Source organism: Theobroma cacao, chromosome 9 (assembly GCF_000208745.1).
Source record: "Theobroma cacao cultivar B97-61/B2 chromosome 9, Criollo_cocoa_genome_V2, whole genome shotgun sequence".
Classification (NCBI taxonomy): Eukaryota; Viridiplantae; Streptophyta; class Magnoliopsida; order Malvales; family Malvaceae; genus Theobroma; species Theobroma cacao.
In genome coordinates, this window is record NC_030858.1 from 6,068,596 (window position 1) to 6,086,822 (window position 18,227).

An 18,227-nucleotide genomic window follows, 5' to 3' on the forward strand; every position below is an offset into this window, starting at 1 on the left:
TTTGTGGTTGTAGCTTTGTTTATATCCTAAAGGTAAGAAGATGGGTCCAAAATTTCGAATAAAAATAAAAAAAGCATAGCAAATGCAAAGAAGTTATTAGATTGAAACAAAATCATAAACCCTAATTTTCTTTTATGAGATTACAACTAAATAATTATTAAAATATAAAAAATCAATTAAGAGATTAAAGGATAAAATCCAAACCATAAATTGATAGAAAACCATTCATGAAGGACCTTTTCTCAATTATTGAAACAAAATATTATCAACAATGGTGAGCCCTAATTTAAGCCAATCCTTTTTGAACCTAACCGAAAAGAAAAGAAAAGAAATGGTTCAACCTGGAACTTTAAACTCATACATCAAGCGGATTCGGAGAGGTGGGATTTCAATATGAACCAGAACCGACCCGGCCCCGATTCCAACCCAAATTGTCTATGCAGTCCCAAAGAAAACGCTGAGGGAATAGGTGTTCAATCTAAAAACATAATCATGGCCCAATTGGCCCAATGTTTTCGGAACTGTACCAGGAAGTCTTGGAGGCGAACCGGACGGGGAAATGATCCCCGAGATCATCTGGCTTTTACTTGAAACAGTCACAGTCATCAAAGCGAAATTAAACTAGGGAAAGCATGAAATGCTTTTCAGTGGTCTCAGTTTGTAAACTCGCGACCAAATCTTCTTCAACATTTCCACTATTCTTGTTCCCAAACAACCCCGCAACATCGGCTGCTACCGCCACTGCTCGCTTTCCAAGTCGCGCTCCTCGTTCCCTCCGGTTCCCTATTTACAGTGACACCTCGAGATCGTCGCTCGGAAACGTTTCGCTCTCTAGTCGTGACAGAAACTTCTCCACCATGGCTGGCGCTGAAGAGTTGGTTAAGGGAAATGTTTATCCGAACGGCGTTGCGGTCATCACTCTTGATCGTCCCAAAGCCCTCAACGCCATGAATTTAGGTCCCTTTCGTTATTTCTCTTTTATTTCCGTTTAAATTTTTCCTTTTTTACTAAATACTATTTAAACTTACTTCGTTCTTGTATGAGTTAAAAGATTAACTTTGATTTTAGTGAAAGCGAATTCGAATTGGAAGATCTGTTCTAGCTCGATTTTTAATTACCAATATTCCCCTTGATAATGTAAAGATAAAGTTTTAAAGCTGTCAAAAGAGTGAGAGTTAAAGAAGGAAAGTAAGACATTGTTCAATAATTGCTAATATTTGATATTGGAAGATAAGCTAGCTTGGAGATGAGTATATTTGAAGAAGTTTGTAATGCTCCTGTGACATATCATAGTAAAAGAAGAATCTTTTTTGTATCCACATAATTTAGCTCTTGTTAAGAATTAGTGGACAAATATGCTAGTGTAATTTTATAGTCTTGTGGCATTTTCTTGGGATTTGGTATGAATCAAGAGTTCACAGATGAGTTCTGTCAATGAGATGTGTGTATATTCTGATAATGCAGATATGGATATCAAGTACAAGCAAATTCTTGAAGAATGGGAATCGGATCCGAAGGTCAAATGTGTTCTGATTGAGGGCAGCTCACCGCGTGCCTTTTGTGCAGGTACTTGAAGAAAAATTAAGGCTCTTCTTTGGCAGGGCAAAGATACACCTAAAATAGAATTTCTAGATGCCCTTTGTAATGAAGACTGCATATTGTTACCCTTGTAGGCAATTTTTCATGTTGCTAGTGTTAGGGGAGTTTTTGGGGCTAACCATTTATGGGTAATGCAGGAATGGATATTAAAGGTGTTGTTGGTGAAATCCAAAAGGACAGAAACACACCTCTTGTGCCAAAGGTTTCCTTTTCCTTCCATCTGTAACTGCATGCCTTGTGCCACAAACATTTCTTGCTAGCTTGCTTTACTTAATTATTATTGTTACTTGCTATATAGACTGTTGAAAGCTATAACTTGTTTTCATTATTCCTTACTTAGTTATTCCTCTTCCTCTTTTCCTTATTTTTTTGGTGGGTATTGGGGGGGTTGAAGGCTGATATCCTTTTACTTCTATTTCTTCTGGTTCTTTTTTTTTTTTTTGGATTCAATGTGGTGTTCTTTCCTTAAATTAAAGCACCCAATGTTTCTCTAATTAATAACTTAGATCTTAGCTTATATGCAGGTGGTGATGTGAAGCAGATTACATACAAAAACACACTCTCGGATATGATTGAGGTTAAATTATATACCATTATAATTATAAACATTTTCAATTTGTTAAAATCAAGTCAACAAAGATGTCTACCATGTTTCTCCAATTTTTAAATATTATTATTGCCATGGCTATGATACATTCAACCTTCCATAAACGATTTATGATTGCTTATAAAGAAAAGAAAATGGTACCATTTTTACTTCATGCTTCTCCTCAATTTGAAAGCCCACCACCCTCTTTTTCTTTTCATATCTCCTACAATGAGTTGTATGCAAATCTGAAATCTCAACCATCCACAATTATGGGGTCTATGTGGGCTCCACATAATGGGCCCTAACAGTGGGGATGGTTGGGGATTGGGATTAATAATTATAGAACTGTTGTGAAAATAATTGTAGGTGATATGAATCTTTTTTATTTTTGAGAAAAAGAAAGGTAAGGAAAGGAAATTTTGGATGCTTACATGTAATTACAACTTGCATAATTCATCTCATAATGTTGCCTCTATGGTTGCTTTGCTTGGTTTCCAGATGAAACTTGCTTTTTCTCATGTGAATAGGAGCATATTTAAAACTTGACTGTTCTGCTGCGGTTGCTTTGTACTTTCAAGATATGTTTGAAGTGTTTTGTTTTGTAAATGTGTCAAAATTAAAGCTGAGCTATTGTTACATTTGCAAGATGTAGCTGATGACGTGATAGAATGTAAGCATGGTACCTCTGCACATTGATTGCTTTGCCTTGGGGATGACTAGCATGTAGTATTTTGCACCATTCATCTGTATGTTTGATGATCGATTCTCAATTTTGTACTTTATAGTTTGAGTGAGTTTCCCATATGTGCATGACATGTTGTTGGATTAGATGTCATTTCTTATCGGGAAGTGTTCTGTTTATGCTATGATGTTTGTCATTAGTGCTCCATCATTTGGTGCCTTACATTTACCTAACATCTGAAGTTAATAGTCTTGTCATGTAGCCTTATTCTGCTGCATCTTTTCCAGGTCTTCACTGCAGAGTATTCTCTAATATGCAAAATTTCAGAGTACAAGAAGCCTTATATATCATTCATGGATGGCATAACAATGGGCTTTGGAATTGGCCTATCTGGCCATGGTCGCTACAGAGTGGTAACTGAGGTACAGATCAATCTCCTTCCTGTGCAGATAAGTATATTGTTTTGCATTTTAAATTGTAATAGCTTTACAAATTTCTTTCTCTTATGTTTTGTTCTTGCATAAATCTGGGTCAGAGGACTGTTCTTGCTATGCCGGAAAATGGAATTGGCCTGTTTCCGGATGTTGGATTTTCATATATAGCAGCACAAACTCCAGGAGAGGGTTCTGTTGGTATGGTTCTTTTACTCTAAAACTAAGCTCTAGGAGTTGTAAAAATGGTTTAAAAGGCTTTGTTTAATAGGACACTATAAATTAAACGAGAAGCACTGTGGTAGAAGTGGGAGGGTAGGAGGGTTATTTTAATCCTGTATAAAATTTTTGGAGATGCTGAATTCCTAAAGCTAAACTCATTGGATTATACACAGGCATGCACAAAGACCAGTTTAGTTCTCTTGCTCTTTTCAGCCCACTCTGAGTTGCTTCCCTGCACTCATCATTGACAGTTTCGGTGTTTTGCAGGTGCTTATCTTGGAATGACTGGGAAAAGGATATCAACACCTTCAGATGCGCTATTTGTGGGTCTTGGAACACACTATGTGCCATCTGGGAATATAGGTTCACTGAAGGAGGCCCTTCTAGCCAGTACCTTGTATATCTCTGATCATCTTTCTAGTTTGATGATTTTCTCTTTGAGTGCGGGAGTGAAGTATTTACTTGACATTCTAAATCAAATCAGTTTGTCAAAAAACCATGCCTTCAGGAATTTTAGTTTTTAGGACCAATATTGTTTGATCTTCAACTCCTCAATTGACTTGGTTTTTATTGTATTTCATCTTGCTGTTTGCGATGCAATTTCCTCTCCTTTTCTGAACAAAAGGGTTTTGAATTTGTTGTGTGCTCTTTTCCAAATTGGAGATGCAGTAGTTCTATTAGCAACAAAAATTCATGGTTTCCTGCCGATAAAATCAAAACTGATGTCTTTGGCAAATTGGAGATGCAATAGTTATTGCAAAATAAATATTCATGGTTTCTTTTCAGTAAAATTGTAAATGATATGTTTACTGTCCACACAGTTCGGAGGATCCACACAAGGTTGTTACACCGCTGTTGGCAAAATACAGCAGTAACCCTGAGTCTGAAGCTCAGTTGAAGTTGCTTTTGCCTCAGATAACATCATGCTTCCGTTCAGATAAGTCAGTAAAGGAGATAATTGCAGAGCTTAAAAAACATCAGCAGAGTACAGAAGCTTCAGGTAAGCTTAATTAAAACTGGTTAATCCAATCATTTTGAATTGCATATGCATCATTCTTTGTGCTCCTGGAAAACCTTTTCTTGTGGATGTTGGTGGCTGACACTGAAGCCAACTTATATATATTTATATCGTTTATTTCTGCAGTGGTAGAGTGGGCAAATGAGGCTTTGCAGGGTCTTGGAAAGGCTGCACCCTTTTCTCTCTGCTTGACGCAAAAGTATTTTTCTAGAGTTGCATCTGGATATGGTAAACATGGCAATGAATTCACAACGGTGAGTTTGGAGATATGTCAGTTCAACTGCCTTCCTTTTTTTTCCACCTGATGCCTCTCTCTCTCATTTCATTTAGCAATACTTTTCAGTAACATCTGTATTTGTGTTGCATTGATTATTTCCAGCTAAAAGGTGTTATGAAAACTGAATATCGCATTGCCTTACGATCATCTCTGCGAAATGATTTTGCTGAAGGTGTCCGGGCAGTCTTGGTTGACAAGGATCAGGTTGGCTCTTCATGCTCTGCTCCTTACTAGGATTATATTTTAATATTTCTAAAAAATATGTTACGAGCTGTAACTTCTATCTTTCATCATTCCTTTCTTTAAAATCTTGATTATGTTCAAATATGTTGAATTCTTCTTTTATACTGATGATTCAAATTTATTTCTTTAGCTTGTATTTTTCCTGCACACACTTGTAATGTCTTTGCTTGTCTGTTATTCTTCTTTGCGTTTGGGACTCAGAAGCTCATGTTGTATTTTCATTAATAGTGGCACCCATTTGTGTTTGTTCATGGTCGTGATTCACTATATCTTTGCAGAATCCAAAGTGGAATCCTCCAAGCTTGGATGAAGTTAATGAAAAGGAAGTGGAAGCAGTTTTTGAGCCATTAAATCCAGGAATTGAGGAGTTGAAAGTGTAAGGTTCACACTTCACATATCAAGTCGTCTCTCCTTGTTTGGTTTGGAAGATGAATGGATTCTAATAATGGAAATACAAAAGTTGGAGCCGAAAAACGTGCGTCAGTTTTTGGCATGAACTCATGTTGCTTATTGATACTGTTATATACTTGATCACACTTGTGGCTTTAATAATATTGTGATCCTAAAGCACATTGATGTCAAATCCATATTTTTTTTATCTTCAATCAATTTAAGACAGTATGAATATATTGTGCACGTTTTGTTTGGGAGGGGAGAAAAGGAAAAGAAAAATGACACTAAAATTATCCTGGGAAGACAGTATACGTTTAAGCACGATTGTTGTCTTACACATTGACGATGAAGTTCTACAGAATCCATTACCCAGTTTATTCACTTATCCAACATGAGTGAAGCTTTCTTTTGTGAGAGAAACGTGAGATGGCTTTGGCTTTTGATGTCTTTCACAAGAAAGTACAATTAGGAGCAATCTCCACTCTTCAAACTTTGTAGAAGATCCAAATATCCAAAATTTTCAGGACTTACGAACCTGCAATGATTAGGGACAAAAATCAATGTCCTAAAGAGTTTGAAACAAACAGGAAGCTCAACACATTGCTCTTTGAAAAATTGTAAAGGAAGGAAGGACAAAATAATACCCATGTCGAACCAGGAAATCGATTATGACAATGGAGCAATTTGACTTAAAAAAATGTGTCCTTTTTATGACATTAGCAACATGTGCCACAGGGATCAACTTGAAGCCTTCTACCTCTCCATCTGCCACATGTTTAACACGTCATGAAACATTTGATTGATATGATTCTCTACCTAAACGCATCATAGATAATAAGTTCTCCAAGTATTACCAATTTGATAAAATTTGAACTCTTGTCCTATTTTCAACAGAAAGTAGTGATGCTTCCATGTACTTGCCTTGATTATTTGGTACAAAACCTTCAGGGAGTTTTAGATCATAACAGAATAGGACATCTCGCTTGAATCTGTGCCCATCAATATCTGAATATGAAACAGCACCAACTGGTATAGCTCTGTAAGAGGAACACAAACAGTTAAGTACCCTTCCATAATGCAAACTGTAAAATCAAGCAAGGAAAGAGAGTGAGAGAACAGATATGGCAATCAAAATGAACTGCATCAAGCCATCAGCAATGTCCATAACAACGTTTGGCTTCCAATCCAATACAAGGCATGCAAGATATAACAAACTTGAACAAAGAGTCAAATGGCTGGAATTGTTTACCTACTGGATAGGGATATTGGTATTCCAGCTTCCTCTTCACATTCCTTCATAAGATTCTCTCCACAGGCAATTCCATGAGGCTATGATTCATGGAAATTTGACTAAATGAGGGTAAGAGGAAGAGCAGAAAGTGTTGTAAATGAAAATGGCCTTTAAATTTATTCTGAAGTCAATAGATGCAAGAAGCAAATGGAACTTCAAATATTTAAGGGAAAAGGAAAAGAACTTCCCACTTTTTCACCATGATTTTCATAATAAGCTTTTTCTAGGTAATAGGTTTGTCTTTTGCTTCAGCTTTTCACCACCAAAGATAATAACAAGTTGTCCTAATTGTATTATGAAATCAGAAAACAAATGACATAAATGAATCTTTCCCAGTTTCCTAATCCAACCAATATCATTATCATACATGCACTCTCTATACAGACATTATGAAAAATAATAGTCCAACTTACATTTTCACAGAACTAAGCAATTCAAACCCCTTACTTGCTAGAAGATATATATTGCAAAATCACATCCAAGGAAACAAACTTCACTCTCTTGACATGATTTCTAAATACCTTATTTGCAGTAACTTTTCCTAATAATTGAAAACTCATAGAACCATCTATTGACTTTCATCAGGCAAAACATACAGAAAGAAATACTCTCCACTTATTTCACGAATATAATTTTTTAAAATGGAGACCCCTAACAGAGTCAACATGTAAGTGAAGTTCATGGATATAAGCAGAAAGGAAGAAGTAATGCTAAAAATGAAAGTTTCTGCATTATGCATTTAGTTCCTTTTGTCACACAGAAAGAGACTACAGGAGTTCCTCGTGGATGTTAACTCTTCAAGTATAACAAAGTAAAATAGTAGGTTTTTACAAACCAGTCCTCCAGCAACTAGATGATCGAGCATTCCAGGAAAAGTAGGCTTCACTGGACTTCTTTTTCCTATCCATAGAAACTTTTGCCCGTCTTTTTCAACATAGCCATTCATGTGAACGCCATAAGCCTATGATTGGAAAAGTCATTTTGAAAAGAAAAGATTTACGTTATCAGAAATATAAACATTTCAGCTTCTAATCTTGTGTAAAGTCCAAACCATAGCGATAACATCCCAATAAGCAAATTCTTTGGGGAAAAGTATAAAAGCAATCATGTGCCACAGCCCACATGCATAAACACACCTTGATTCCGAAATAAGGAGCAGCAGCACGTTCAAGGGAGAAAAAGACCGGTGCACCAAACGATGATGTCACAGGGTACAGCTGTTAGACATCAATAATAACAGTCATCCTATTGAAGAAATTCCTTAGTTCACAATAACTCCAAGGAGCTTCAATCAATTCAATCAGAAATAGCCATTGGGAGCTTCTAAACAAAAGGGGAATTTATTCCGACATGTGAAAACACACATAAAAAGAAGGATAACATTGTAAGGAACCAATTTCTTGTTTCTTACAGTCAATTTTAAGCAGTACCTCATTCCTTATACCTGGAATCAATTCTTTTTCAGCCAAGCATTTGATCACTTCTCCCACAGCTCGACTTCTATCCTCCGCTGATTTTAACATTCGGTGCAACGTTACATGACCTCCATCACAATTATCTTTAGATAATATAAACACTTTCTGAAAATTCCTTAAATTCTCAGCAAAACTGCACGTAATTAAAAGAATATCCTAATTAGCCTAACACATTTTTAGTTCACATTTACATATATTTAAAATTGCCTAAACATGATTAAGATAGTGTTCAATGTAATATAAAATAATGAAAACCTTACCTCCCATGTATGTAACCAACAATTTGGTCTTCGATAACAAAGGGAAGGAACTCGGATTGCATTTCCTGTAATTACAGAGAACTAATAACCATAACAAATTGTTCTGTTTGGTTGCTGAGAAAAGTTTTAAACATAAAAAAAAATTGGAAGTTAAATTTAAAAATAAAAAAGATTATATGTAAGAGGCGAAATGGAGACGAGGAGAGATGCTTACGGAGCCACGATTGCATGCTTTGATTTTGTCGAAGAAGCCTCGGAGACCGGAAGAATCGTGTGGGTTATACTCGGGTTGAGAGACTCGAACGACGTCGTCCCAAGAGAAAGTGGTGGGGGTAGAAGTGCCAGCAGCTGTAGATGAAGCTGATAGAGAACGGAAATTGGAGAATTTGATTGGATGGAAAGGAGAGTTACGAAACGGAAATGCCGTTATTGAACTGTTGGGCAAAGCGTATTTGACTTTACAGAGAGATGAGATTGAATGTCGGATTTTGTGAGAGTGGTGGTAAGGATTGCAGGCCATCGAGAGCGAAGCGAAAAAAAAGGGGAGAAAGCTCCGCTTGTTGGGAAAATGGAAAATGCTGTCGACGACGTCGCTTTTGTTTTGATAACTTTTGGTTTTTTATTGTTTCTTTTTTTCCGAATCGCGCCCCTTAGCTATTTATTAAAAAATAAGACGTACGGTCTTAGAGTGCGGAATAGTCCTCTGTCCATGTAAAGCGACGCTCTCAAAAGAAATTTTTTCTTTTCTTTGAGAGGAAACGTAACGTGCTATTTTGTTCCCTTCCGCCAATCAAATTTTCGTATGCTTTAGCATCCTGATTGGCTGATTCACACTTCAAATGCGTTCCCTTCTCTTTAAACCGGTTATTCACGACTCTTTCCATATTCGTTCCCAATTCCTAAACGTTCCCGCGGGTTCTCCGTCGACTCCCAACCAGAGATTTTGCCATCGGATTACGTGTCGAAGCATGTCTTGCTCCTCCTCCTCCCAAACCTCTTTCCCAACTCTCCGGACCGTTACCATATCTTATTCTGAACTCACGGTGAGTTCCTTATCAGTAATCAGCTTTTGCTACGACTACGCGGGACTCTGCTGGGTTGACTCGTTTGAATGGGATTTCGAACAGAGTTGACCGTGATCATGTGGTCTAAATCGTTAGTTTCATTGTATTTTCCTGCAGTTTCTTGGCAACCAAACAGAGTTGGTGACGTGTTATTTTAAACTAGATTGTTGGATTGTGCGTATACGTATCTGCATGTTTCAGATATTTTTTATACTCTTGTTTCATTATTGAAATGATTGAAACAGGACAAGGATGCTGACCTGTCAATGAAAATTGAAGAAGGATTTGGACCGAATGGACTGGGAATTCTATCAATTACAGATGTAGGATACTGAAACCTTTATGTTTATTTCGCAGAAAGGTTTTTGTTTAGGGCTTGACTGATTTTCACAGGCAATCAATTTCTTCAACATGTTTTGATTTTCCTTTTAAGTTTGACTTTGTAATCATTATTACAGGTTCCAGGATTTACTACATTGCGTCGAAATCTTCTAGACCTTGCTCCTAGGTATAATATGAGCTTCCAAACAAACTTTTCTTAGGACTCATTATCAACGAAAATTGAAAAATATTGTGTAATTTCCTTCTCTTTTAACAGATTAGCTAGCCTGCCTGAAGAAGTGAAGAAGGAACTTGAGGATCCTCAGAGTAGGTAATATTTGCTGATTTTTTTCTATTAATCAAAATGTTTTTATGTTCGTCTGGGAATTCATTTAGGAGGTTAATGCTACTTCTTTTTTATAATTGTTAAATTTGCATATGAGTAAAATTTTTAAAAGAGAGTATGAAGGCATCATGCTGGAGTACATTGCAGTGTCGCCTCTACACTGTTCCTTTTAACCACTTTTTACCTATAGGTACAGCTTTGGATGGAGTCATGGGAAAGAGCAGATTGAATCTGGGAAACAAGGTAAATGTCTGCATGCTTTGAATCTTACAACTTGACATGATTAAACATGAGTCATTAGCATGTCGTTTATTCTTTTTTCTATGTATTTGTATGTAATCATAGATCAGAAAGAACCAAATTGCTGATACAAGGTAGGCCTAACTAATATTCTAGTTGAACAAAATACTACAAACATGTTGAAAACTGCTTATAAACTTCAATCTTCTGCAAAAGGCCTCTTTGTTTGAGGGAAAGTATGTTTTTCTTCTCTTATTCTTCCTCAATTACCAGCATTTATGGGGAGAATATCTTTTTTTTCTTCACATAATAGTAAAAATAGCATGCTTCTAAGTTACAGGCAGAGAGGAAAGGGTCTTGTTTTGAGAAAGACAGTACAAACTGGACTAAGTGAGGGATTGAGTGAAATTTTGCTGCAGATATGTCCAATTCTAAGTTACATTTAGAGGAGAAAGGCTATATCAATTTGCTTGATGTCAGATCTGAAGCAAAAATTAAGAGACTTAAGCAGTCCATACTCGTTGCAGGATTTTAGATCCTGGGTGTTTTTTCTATATGTGAAGTGGTGTGAAACCCCTTGAAAATATCTGCTTCTTCCTATATATTTGATTCTGATATCAGGTTTAGTTTATGCTTGAACTGTGATTTTTTTTCTTCTTGGGTGCTTTAAATTTTTTTTTCCCTTCAACAATTTCAACTTATTTCTCTTTAATGCTATGCAGATCTGCTGAAAGGTTCATTCTATGCAAATCCACTAATTGATGTGCCAACAACTGATACATACTTGATTGAGAGGTAAAGTGGATAGGAACATTAATGAGTACAATATTTTTATTTTCCCTATGTAGCATTGTCTTAGATTGGCTCAGAGACCGGTTCCTATAGACTATGCCTTATGTGATCAATATGGTAAGTTCCCCTAGAATTCCAGCTTTTAAGTTCAGAGAATTTGAAAATGGTTAGTTGCATTTCTAGACTTAAATTATACATACCATCTTCACTGACAGAGCATCACAGACTTTTTATAGTTGAGAATAGACCTTTAAAAATCCAGGAGTTACCACATTTAAATATTTTGAATTTGGTATTTTTAGGTTTGACCATTGATGTATGAGCTGGATTGAGCCTAGTCCTGTTGAATAAATTGGCTACTGTAATTTCTTGATTCTATTACATGTCAAATTTATCTTAAACAGAAAACAAAGTCTTTGTGTTTGCCATCTCAAGTTACTTAATGTCCAATTGGTCGCCATGCTCTTTTTTTTTGTAGGCATCCATCATATTGTAGAGCAAATATATGGCCTCAGGCTGCATTGCCAGAACTTGAAGTGGGTATGTCCACAGTTCATTAGTTTGGAAAAGTAATGGAATTTAAGCATGTCTTGATCTTTTAGTAAGTTATGAATGGTGCTGGGGAAATAATAGCAAATGTTGTTATTTGTTTTGGTCTTCAAGTTCTATCTTATGTTTAATCTGACATAGGATTTTCTGAATGTTGATTATTGGCCTCTACTCTGTAGCTTTCAAAGCTATGGGAAAGCTGATCTTTGATGTTGGTTTGATGGTCATATATCACTGTGATCAATATGGTAAGTTCCCCTAGAATTCTAGCTTTTAAATTCAGAGAATGTGAAAATGGTTAGTTGCATTTCTAGACTTAAATTATGCATACCATTTTCACTGACAGAGCATCACAGACTTTTTATAGTTGAGAATAGAACTTTAAAAATCAAGGAGTTACCACATTTCAATATTTTGAATTTGGTAATTTTACATTTGACCATTGATGTATGAGCTGGATTGAGCCTAGTCCTGTTGAATAAATTGGCTACTGTAATTTCTTGATTCTATTACATGTCAAATTTATCTTAAACAGAAAACAAAGTCTTTGTGTTTGTCATCTCGAGTTACTCTTTCACTTATGATTACATGAGCAGCATCTAGGGCGATGAAAATGCAAAAGGATGAAGGCCTTAAAGAAGTACTTCTTCGCTCTCGCTGTCACAAAGGCCGTTTGCTTTATTACTTTCCAGCACACTTGAGGTTTTTTCCCCCTAGTAGATTTCTAGTTATATATTTTTCTTTAGTTTGAATGGTTAAACCCCCTTCTCTCTCTGGCTTCTAGAAGTTAGTGTGTAAAAATGACATTACTTGCAGTGATCATGAAAAAGATGGTGACTCCACTTCATCTTGGTGTGGATGGCATACAGACTTTGCCTCACTGACAGGTAATGTCTCTTTAGTCTCATCCTATTATTTGTTAGTTGACCTTATTAGCTACCTCATTCTTAAAGTCTAGCCTTCTATCAGTAAAAAGGATATAATTAAGAGAAACCTTGCTAGTCTATTTATGCCTGTTTAAATCCATTAACCTATCTGGATCTTTAAAATGAAAAAACAAAATTTGTTTTGCAATATTTGGATATTTTGGTGGTATTGCCGACAACAGAAGAACTGGGATCATTTTGCTTTGCTTCCAAGGCATGTCAATACAAATCCACTGTTCAAAGTGCAATGAAATGGGTCCATTTCACTTACTGAAAATGTAGATGAGCCTTTTTCAGACATTAAGACTAGTTCCATGGTGGCATAAAGTTAGTTCAGTTACACAGACAAATACCTAATTCAAACTTCAAAAAGAAGTGAGACCTTTAATGAATAAGAACTAAGGGTATGCTTGGTTGGGGGGAATGGAATAGCCATTCCTCCCCTATTCTCATTCTTGAGATAAAGCTGTATTTGGTTCAATGGAATGACTATTATTCAAAATAACCATTCCAAGAGAAGCCTGAATAGCCATTACCAAGGCCCCCATTGGTAATAGCTATTCCAAATTATTGGGAATAAAAAAAGAAGTTGATTAGACAAATATACTCTTTTACAATTTAAAAAATTACCCTATAAAAAATACTAAACCTATTTTTTTTCTCTCTCTTCCTCACTTCTTTTCTCTCTCTAAAGCACAAAAGACACAAAATTTTTTACTTCATTTTCAAAAAAAGGGAAATGAAAATATTTAAATATTATTTCACTATAATAAATAGTATAAAGCATATTACTTAATATTATTATTTGAATATAATAAATGTAATAAAGAATATTATTTAGTATTATTTAAATTTAATGAAGAATATATTTTATCTTTAATATTAAATATTATTTAATTATAATAAAAAGTTTAATTATCTTCTAATACAAAAATATTATTAAATTATAATAAAAATATGTTTGTATTTTGGTGAAAATATTATTTAATTATATAAAAGTTATTTTGATTTTATTGCTCAGAATATTTTTATCTTTTAACAAAATAAATTCTTTAAATTTTAATAAAGAGTATTTATTTCTTATCATAGTTTTTTTGTTTTTTAACTAAAAAATCTTTAATTTTAATAAAGGGTATTTTTATCATTTACCCATTATTCTTTAACCATTCTTAAAATTATTCCTGCCAACCAAATAATGGAATAAGCAATAATAGCAATTTCTATCCTATTCCATTCCCATGAACCAATGTACATAATAGTTATTCTTCCTCTATTTTATTCCCTTAGAATGACTATTCTATTCTTTCCAATGAACCAAGCATGCTATAAGGATGTTTTTGATGTAAGGCATATCTTTTTTTAAGTTAAAAAGATGATACGAGTATAAGGAGTTTAAAGAGAAACTTGTTTGGATTATGAAATAAACTTGTTTAGCATTTTAAGAGAAGTGGCTAACTTTTTTGAGGTCAGACACTATTTTTTATCCACTTCTTTTTGTAGGATTGCAAAATATTGGTATCATGGCTGTCAACTATGTCTGTCCCTGATTTCTGGTTCAATTTAATATGTAGGTCTGACTTGTGGCATGTTTAAGAGGGATGGTGTAGAAGTATCTTTCCCTGATAGTGCTGCTGGCCTTTATATAAGAACACGGACAGGTGAAATTGTCAAAGTAAACATTCTTGGTCATAGCACTCTACTTATTAGTAAATTCAAGAGATGATAATGACTATTTATGATGACTTGTTTGTAAAGCATTCTTCATCATAATTCCTTGTCTAGTAGTAGTAGCTTTTCAAAATTTTATACATCATATTAGCAACTGTGTCAGTCTCAAGTGGGATCATATGGTGGAGTTAAAATATTGTAATTTCCTTTAAGTAGTGGTGAATGGTACTAAATTTAAAAAATGCTGGAAAGAATGAGATTGAAAAGTGCTATCCATACACTCTTTTGATGCCAGTTCCATTTGCATCCAAGAAGCAAGTAAATGACATATACTATAAATTATTAGCATTGGAGAATGCCACAAAAATGTTAGTTACTGTCAAAATAGAGAACTTTCTATACTTGTGTATCAAATGAACAAAGTTTGGTCATTGATGGACCACAGAATGGATGGAAAAATGTAAGTATGCTTGAAATTGATGATCTTAACATTCCCCTAACTTATCTATATTTTGTAAATCTTAACAAATATTCCCAAGTCTGTTGAGCTTGTAACTTGAGAGATCGCTAATAGGCTTGCGTGAGATGGTAGTGGTATTAAAATAGATATCTTTTAGGTCTCTTGAGAATAATTTTATGGCAAGATTTAGCCGTATTATTTTTAGAAATTAGAGTGATGGTGGAATCATGAATCATAATTTCTGTGTCGAACCTGTGGTTGAGATTAAACAGGTTTTTTCTTTATAGATTCAATATGTTTTGTTAGGAAGCATAGGAGGAGGACAAATATTATGGGACAAAACTAGAAATTTCCTTATTTATACTGCAGAAGGTAATGTGGCTTTAACCAATTGTTTCAACCAACAACCATAAAATGCATACAACTTACATACAGTGAGATTTATATTGTTTTGACTGTTAATTCAGAGGTAAAAGAGTCAGAATTAGTACTTTTGAAAGCAGATTAGAGAACACGTAATCTAAAGTTGAAATTCCTTCCTGCCCTTTATGTTCACAGTGTGTAAAAATGATCAGTGCTGCATTATAAGTGGATTGCAAAGAACTTGTGAAATGATGACCTTGTATTACCTATGATTGCCATACTTTAGAACATATATCAATTCTATTAACTTGGATTTTTAATGCATTAGGCCATTTTTGGAGAAGATGAAATAGCATACCAAATTGGTGAGACTACTGAAATTCTTTCTCAAGGTTATCTTTGTGCAACGCCTCACTGTGTTCGGGTATTTTCAACTCTCTCTCTCTCTCTCTCGGGGGAAAAACCACTGTTTATTTTCCATTGTTTTGCCCTTCACTATAATATCCTTTATTCAATGATTGTGTTAGGCACCAAAAGGAAAGGAGGCTTCTGGTGTTGACCGATCAACATTTGCATTATTTATGCAACCTGATTGGTATGTTAATCATCAATACATTTTATATTTGTTTATTGACTTGACTTGTGTGAGATTAGTTTTAATGGTAGAATAATGGAACTATGATGGTGTCCTGCCTTCTTTTACAAACAGTGATATTATTCATGGATCTAAATGGACAAATTTCTCTATCTTCGGCTCAGCAGTTTATGTTTCATATGTTACCAAAATCAGTTTGAAGTTGGTAATCTTGTTTTCTTTTTAAATTGTAGGGATGAAAAGCTCAACTTCCCTGAGCAGGTTCATATTCATAAAGAGGTATGTGATGCAAAAATACTTGACTAAGTCGAAGTAAAATTCAATTGTCCGTGGACCCCAATCTAGCCAGTAGACCTGCACTGGTGCTATTAAGTAACTTACAGCTAGAAAGTCAGCTTTAACTTTCTTGATAACTTGCGTGCTGCATGGTTATAATTCTAATTATAATATTGAACGTTTTACCAGTGGTCGGGAACCAAAATAGAAAATTACTTTTAATGGTGTGTAGGGAGCACATACTTATTTACTTACTGAAGTTTTGTTAGGGAGCACATACTTATTTACTTACTGAAGTTTTGTTGTGCATTGGTTTCAGCTGATACCATCAAAGGGCACTCTCACATTTGGGGAGTATTCTGAGATGCTCCTTGACAAATATTACAAGAAAACATGAAGACCCTGTATACTCTCATCTACCAGCTTTAATTTTTATTGTATCTCCTAATGCTAGGTAGGCTTAATAATAACAATAATCCAGAAAGCTTCATCTTCATTTCATAAGAACGAAACAGCTCAATAGCTCTCTGGTGCAATTCGATGTTGATTGTCATCAACCAATAAAATTAAATAGGTAATGGTTGACCAAGGTCTTCTTTTTTTTTATTTTTTGTTTTGTCTGTTCGGCTCGGACTGGGACACTGTAATTTGGGCCATAGAGCATGATCCCATTGGCCATTGATAGTAATATTTTCTGTTGTTCAAAGAAAAAATGCCAAGCCTTTAAGTCAGATTGAGATATCTTTACGTCGTCGCACTTTCGTGGGCTCTAGTCTCTAGACATGAAATGGAATGCTTGACCCCAAGCAAAAGAGACAAAAACTAAAGAAACAAAAAATCGCTGCTTAAACTAGAAAATCCAAGCCTACCCTCTGGAAGATAAGGTGGGTCCCAAATCGGATGTTGTTTTTCCTCTTAGATGGTAACCTGCCTGCCATAACATAAATTCAAATCAAAACAGTAGCAGCAGCCGAAAATATGAAATAAGAAATCCTTGAATCGAGACGGCTTTTGACGAGATGACTGGACTGGATAAGGCTGGTAGCAAATATTGCATAAATGACTATCAAAAATAACCAAATTACAATATTGGACCATTAATTTTGAGTTAGGTTTTTACTGCGGCCATTGACTCGTTAGAGTCTTAAATTCTTGCAATTTGTAAATTAATTGCAATTTATTCTTTTCAAGTAGTATTTGGTAGAAAATCTGAACTTTATGGGTATGTTATTAAATTTTAAAACTGTTATTCGAATTTGAATGTAAATATTTTAAATATTGCTTTAAACATTTGAACAATTTAAATATTCGATTAAAATAAATATATAATTAATGAATTTTTAAAATCAATTTTTATATAATTAATTTTTAAAAACTAATAAATTAAAATTAATTCATAAAAAATAAATTAAATTTTAAAATCATATTTATAATAATTAATAAATTTTAGTAAGAATTATATTCATTATATAAATAAAAAATAATATATAAATAATTATTATTTATAATTAAATTCAAATAATAGGTGCTTTAATATCATTATTCGAACTCTACGTAAATCCTTGACGAATAACACTTTTTCAATTAGAACTTAATTATAAATATTTTAATTTTATTTAATTGATTTAAATAAATATAAAATACTCAATTATAAGATATTCATCACCATCCCTCTTTCTTTCAGTTAAGTTTTCTTGATTAGACCAAGACTTTGTGGTAGTTGCAAGCATCTTCAGCCACGTGTCCCTACTCATCGATTGGGATTTTGATGTTAACAACCATGTCTCAATGTGGCTAGAATAAGCTTACTGTTTGATAGTTTTAACCCATCTTTTTACAAACTCATTCGTTATAACGCACCTACGAGTCTACGGAGAAAAACATTTGCAAGTCAAAGGACCAAATCCTTGGTGAGGAATCCTAATCAAGAATAAGCTTTAAAATCGTAAGAATTCGATATCTGAAAGGACTAAATTAAAACTTAGCTCAAACTTTAGAGGTTGAAAATGCAATTAAAATTAGTATCTACAAACTGTCGGCGAGAAATTTCCAAAATGCCACGGTACGGTTGCCTCTCATCCATGCTGCTGCTGGCCGACCTCCATTCCAATTGCCACTTATTTCTTATGAATCTTATCTCAAAAAAT

At 34.5% G+C, this 18,227-nt stretch overlaps 3 protein-coding genes across 6 annotated transcripts; 2 read left to right on the top strand and 1 right to left on the bottom strand.

Moving 5' to 3' along the window:
* On the top strand, nucleotides 580–5,688 carry LOC18588641 (3-hydroxyisobutyryl-CoA hydrolase-like protein 3, mitochondrial). Of its 2 annotated transcripts, none has more exons than XM_007013191.2 (10): nucleotides 580–957; nucleotides 1,465–1,566; nucleotides 1,737–1,801; nucleotides 3,158–3,292; nucleotides 3,406–3,502; nucleotides 3,791–3,920; nucleotides 4,345–4,523; nucleotides 4,668–4,795; nucleotides 4,921–5,022; nucleotides 5,340–5,688. In XM_007013191.2, the coding sequence occupies exons 1-10, from the start codon at nucleotides 633–635 to the stop codon at nucleotides 5,439–5,441; spliced, it is 1,365 nt and encodes a 454-aa protein (XP_007013253.2). In that variant the 5' UTR covers nucleotides 580–632; the 3' UTR covers nucleotides 5,442–5,688. The 2 variants fall into 2 exon arrangements, with proteins under 2 accessions (XP_007013253.2, XP_007013254.2); XM_007013192.2 differs by lacking the exon at nucleotides 1,737–1,801 and adding an exon at nucleotides 2,124–2,176.
* Nucleotides 5,723–9,128, bottom strand: LOC18588642 (nudix hydrolase 20, chloroplastic). 3 transcript variants are annotated; one of them, XM_007013193.2, is made up of 9 exons: nucleotides 8,695–9,127; nucleotides 8,481–8,545; nucleotides 8,176–8,353; nucleotides 7,882–7,962; nucleotides 7,581–7,706; nucleotides 6,704–6,783; nucleotides 6,376–6,491; nucleotides 6,099–6,219; nucleotides 5,723–5,989 (listed from the first exon to the last, which is right to left on the bottom strand). In XM_007013193.2, exons 1-9 carry the CDS (start codon nucleotides 8,998–9,000, stop codon nucleotides 5,920–5,922), a joined length of 1,143 nt encoding a protein of 380 aa, XP_007013255.2. In that variant the 5' UTR covers nucleotides 9,001–9,127; the 3' UTR covers nucleotides 5,723–5,919. The 3 variants fall into 3 exon arrangements, with proteins under 3 accessions (XP_007013255.2, XP_007013256.2, XP_017982982.1); XM_007013194.2 differs by lacking the exon at nucleotides 5,723–5,989 and having other exon boundaries at nucleotides 6,309–6,491; nucleotides 8,695–9,128; XM_018127493.1 differs by lacking the exon at nucleotides 5,723–5,989 and having other exon boundaries at nucleotides 6,184–6,270.
* LOC18588643 lies at nucleotides 9,192–16,811 on the top strand. The gene is made up of 15 exons (XM_007013195.2): nucleotides 9,192–9,523; nucleotides 9,790–9,867; nucleotides 10,003–10,052; nucleotides 10,143–10,196; nucleotides 10,402–10,454; nucleotides 11,174–11,246; nucleotides 11,722–11,783; nucleotides 11,972–12,040; nucleotides 12,389–12,494; nucleotides 12,609–12,679; nucleotides 14,290–14,390; nucleotides 15,538–15,633; nucleotides 15,737–15,804; nucleotides 16,038–16,083; nucleotides 16,400–16,811. The coding sequence occupies exons 1-15, from the start codon at nucleotides 9,320–9,322 to the stop codon at nucleotides 16,475–16,477; spliced, it is 1,209 nt and encodes a 402-aa protein (XP_007013257.2). The 5' UTR covers nucleotides 9,192–9,319; the 3' UTR covers nucleotides 16,478–16,811.

Bases quoted from the DNA above. Each gene is read 5' to 3' on its own strand.
- LOC18588642 (XM_007013193.2), bottom strand. From the start codon at position 9,000: ATGGCCTGCAATCCTTACCACCACTCTCACAAAATCCGACATTCAATC. The intron at 7,707-7,881 runs GTGTGTTTATGC...TTCCAATCATAG, and splicing joins CTCCTTATTTCGGAATCAAG to GCTTATGGCGTTCACATGAA. The intron at 5,990-6,098 runs GTATTATTTTGT...TAATCATTGCAG, and splicing joins GATTTCCTGGTTCGACATGG to GTTCGTAAGTCCTGAAAATT.
- LOC18588641 (XM_007013191.2), top strand. From the start codon at position 633: ATGAAATGCTTTTCAGTGGTCTCAGTTTGTAAACTCGCGACCAAATCT. The intron at 4,524-4,667 runs GTAAGCTTAATT...TTATTTCTGCAG, and splicing joins GCAGAGTACAGAAGCTTCAG to TGGTAGAGTGGGCAAATGAG. The intron at 5,023-5,339 runs GTTGGCTCTTCA...ATATCTTTGCAG, and splicing joins TCTTGGTTGACAAGGATCAG to AATCCAAAGTGGAATCCTCC.
- LOC18588643 (XM_007013195.2), top strand. From the start codon at position 9,320: ATGCGTTCCCTTCTCTTTAAACCGGTTATTCACGACTCTTTCCATATT. The intron at 10,197-10,401 runs GTAATATTTGCT...TTTTACCTATAG, and splicing joins CTTGAGGATCCTCAGAGTAG to GTACAGCTTTGGATGGAGTC. The intron at 11,247-11,721 runs GTAAAGTGGATA...TTTTTTTTGTAG, and splicing joins GATACATACTTGATTGAGAG to GCATCCATCATATTGTAGAG.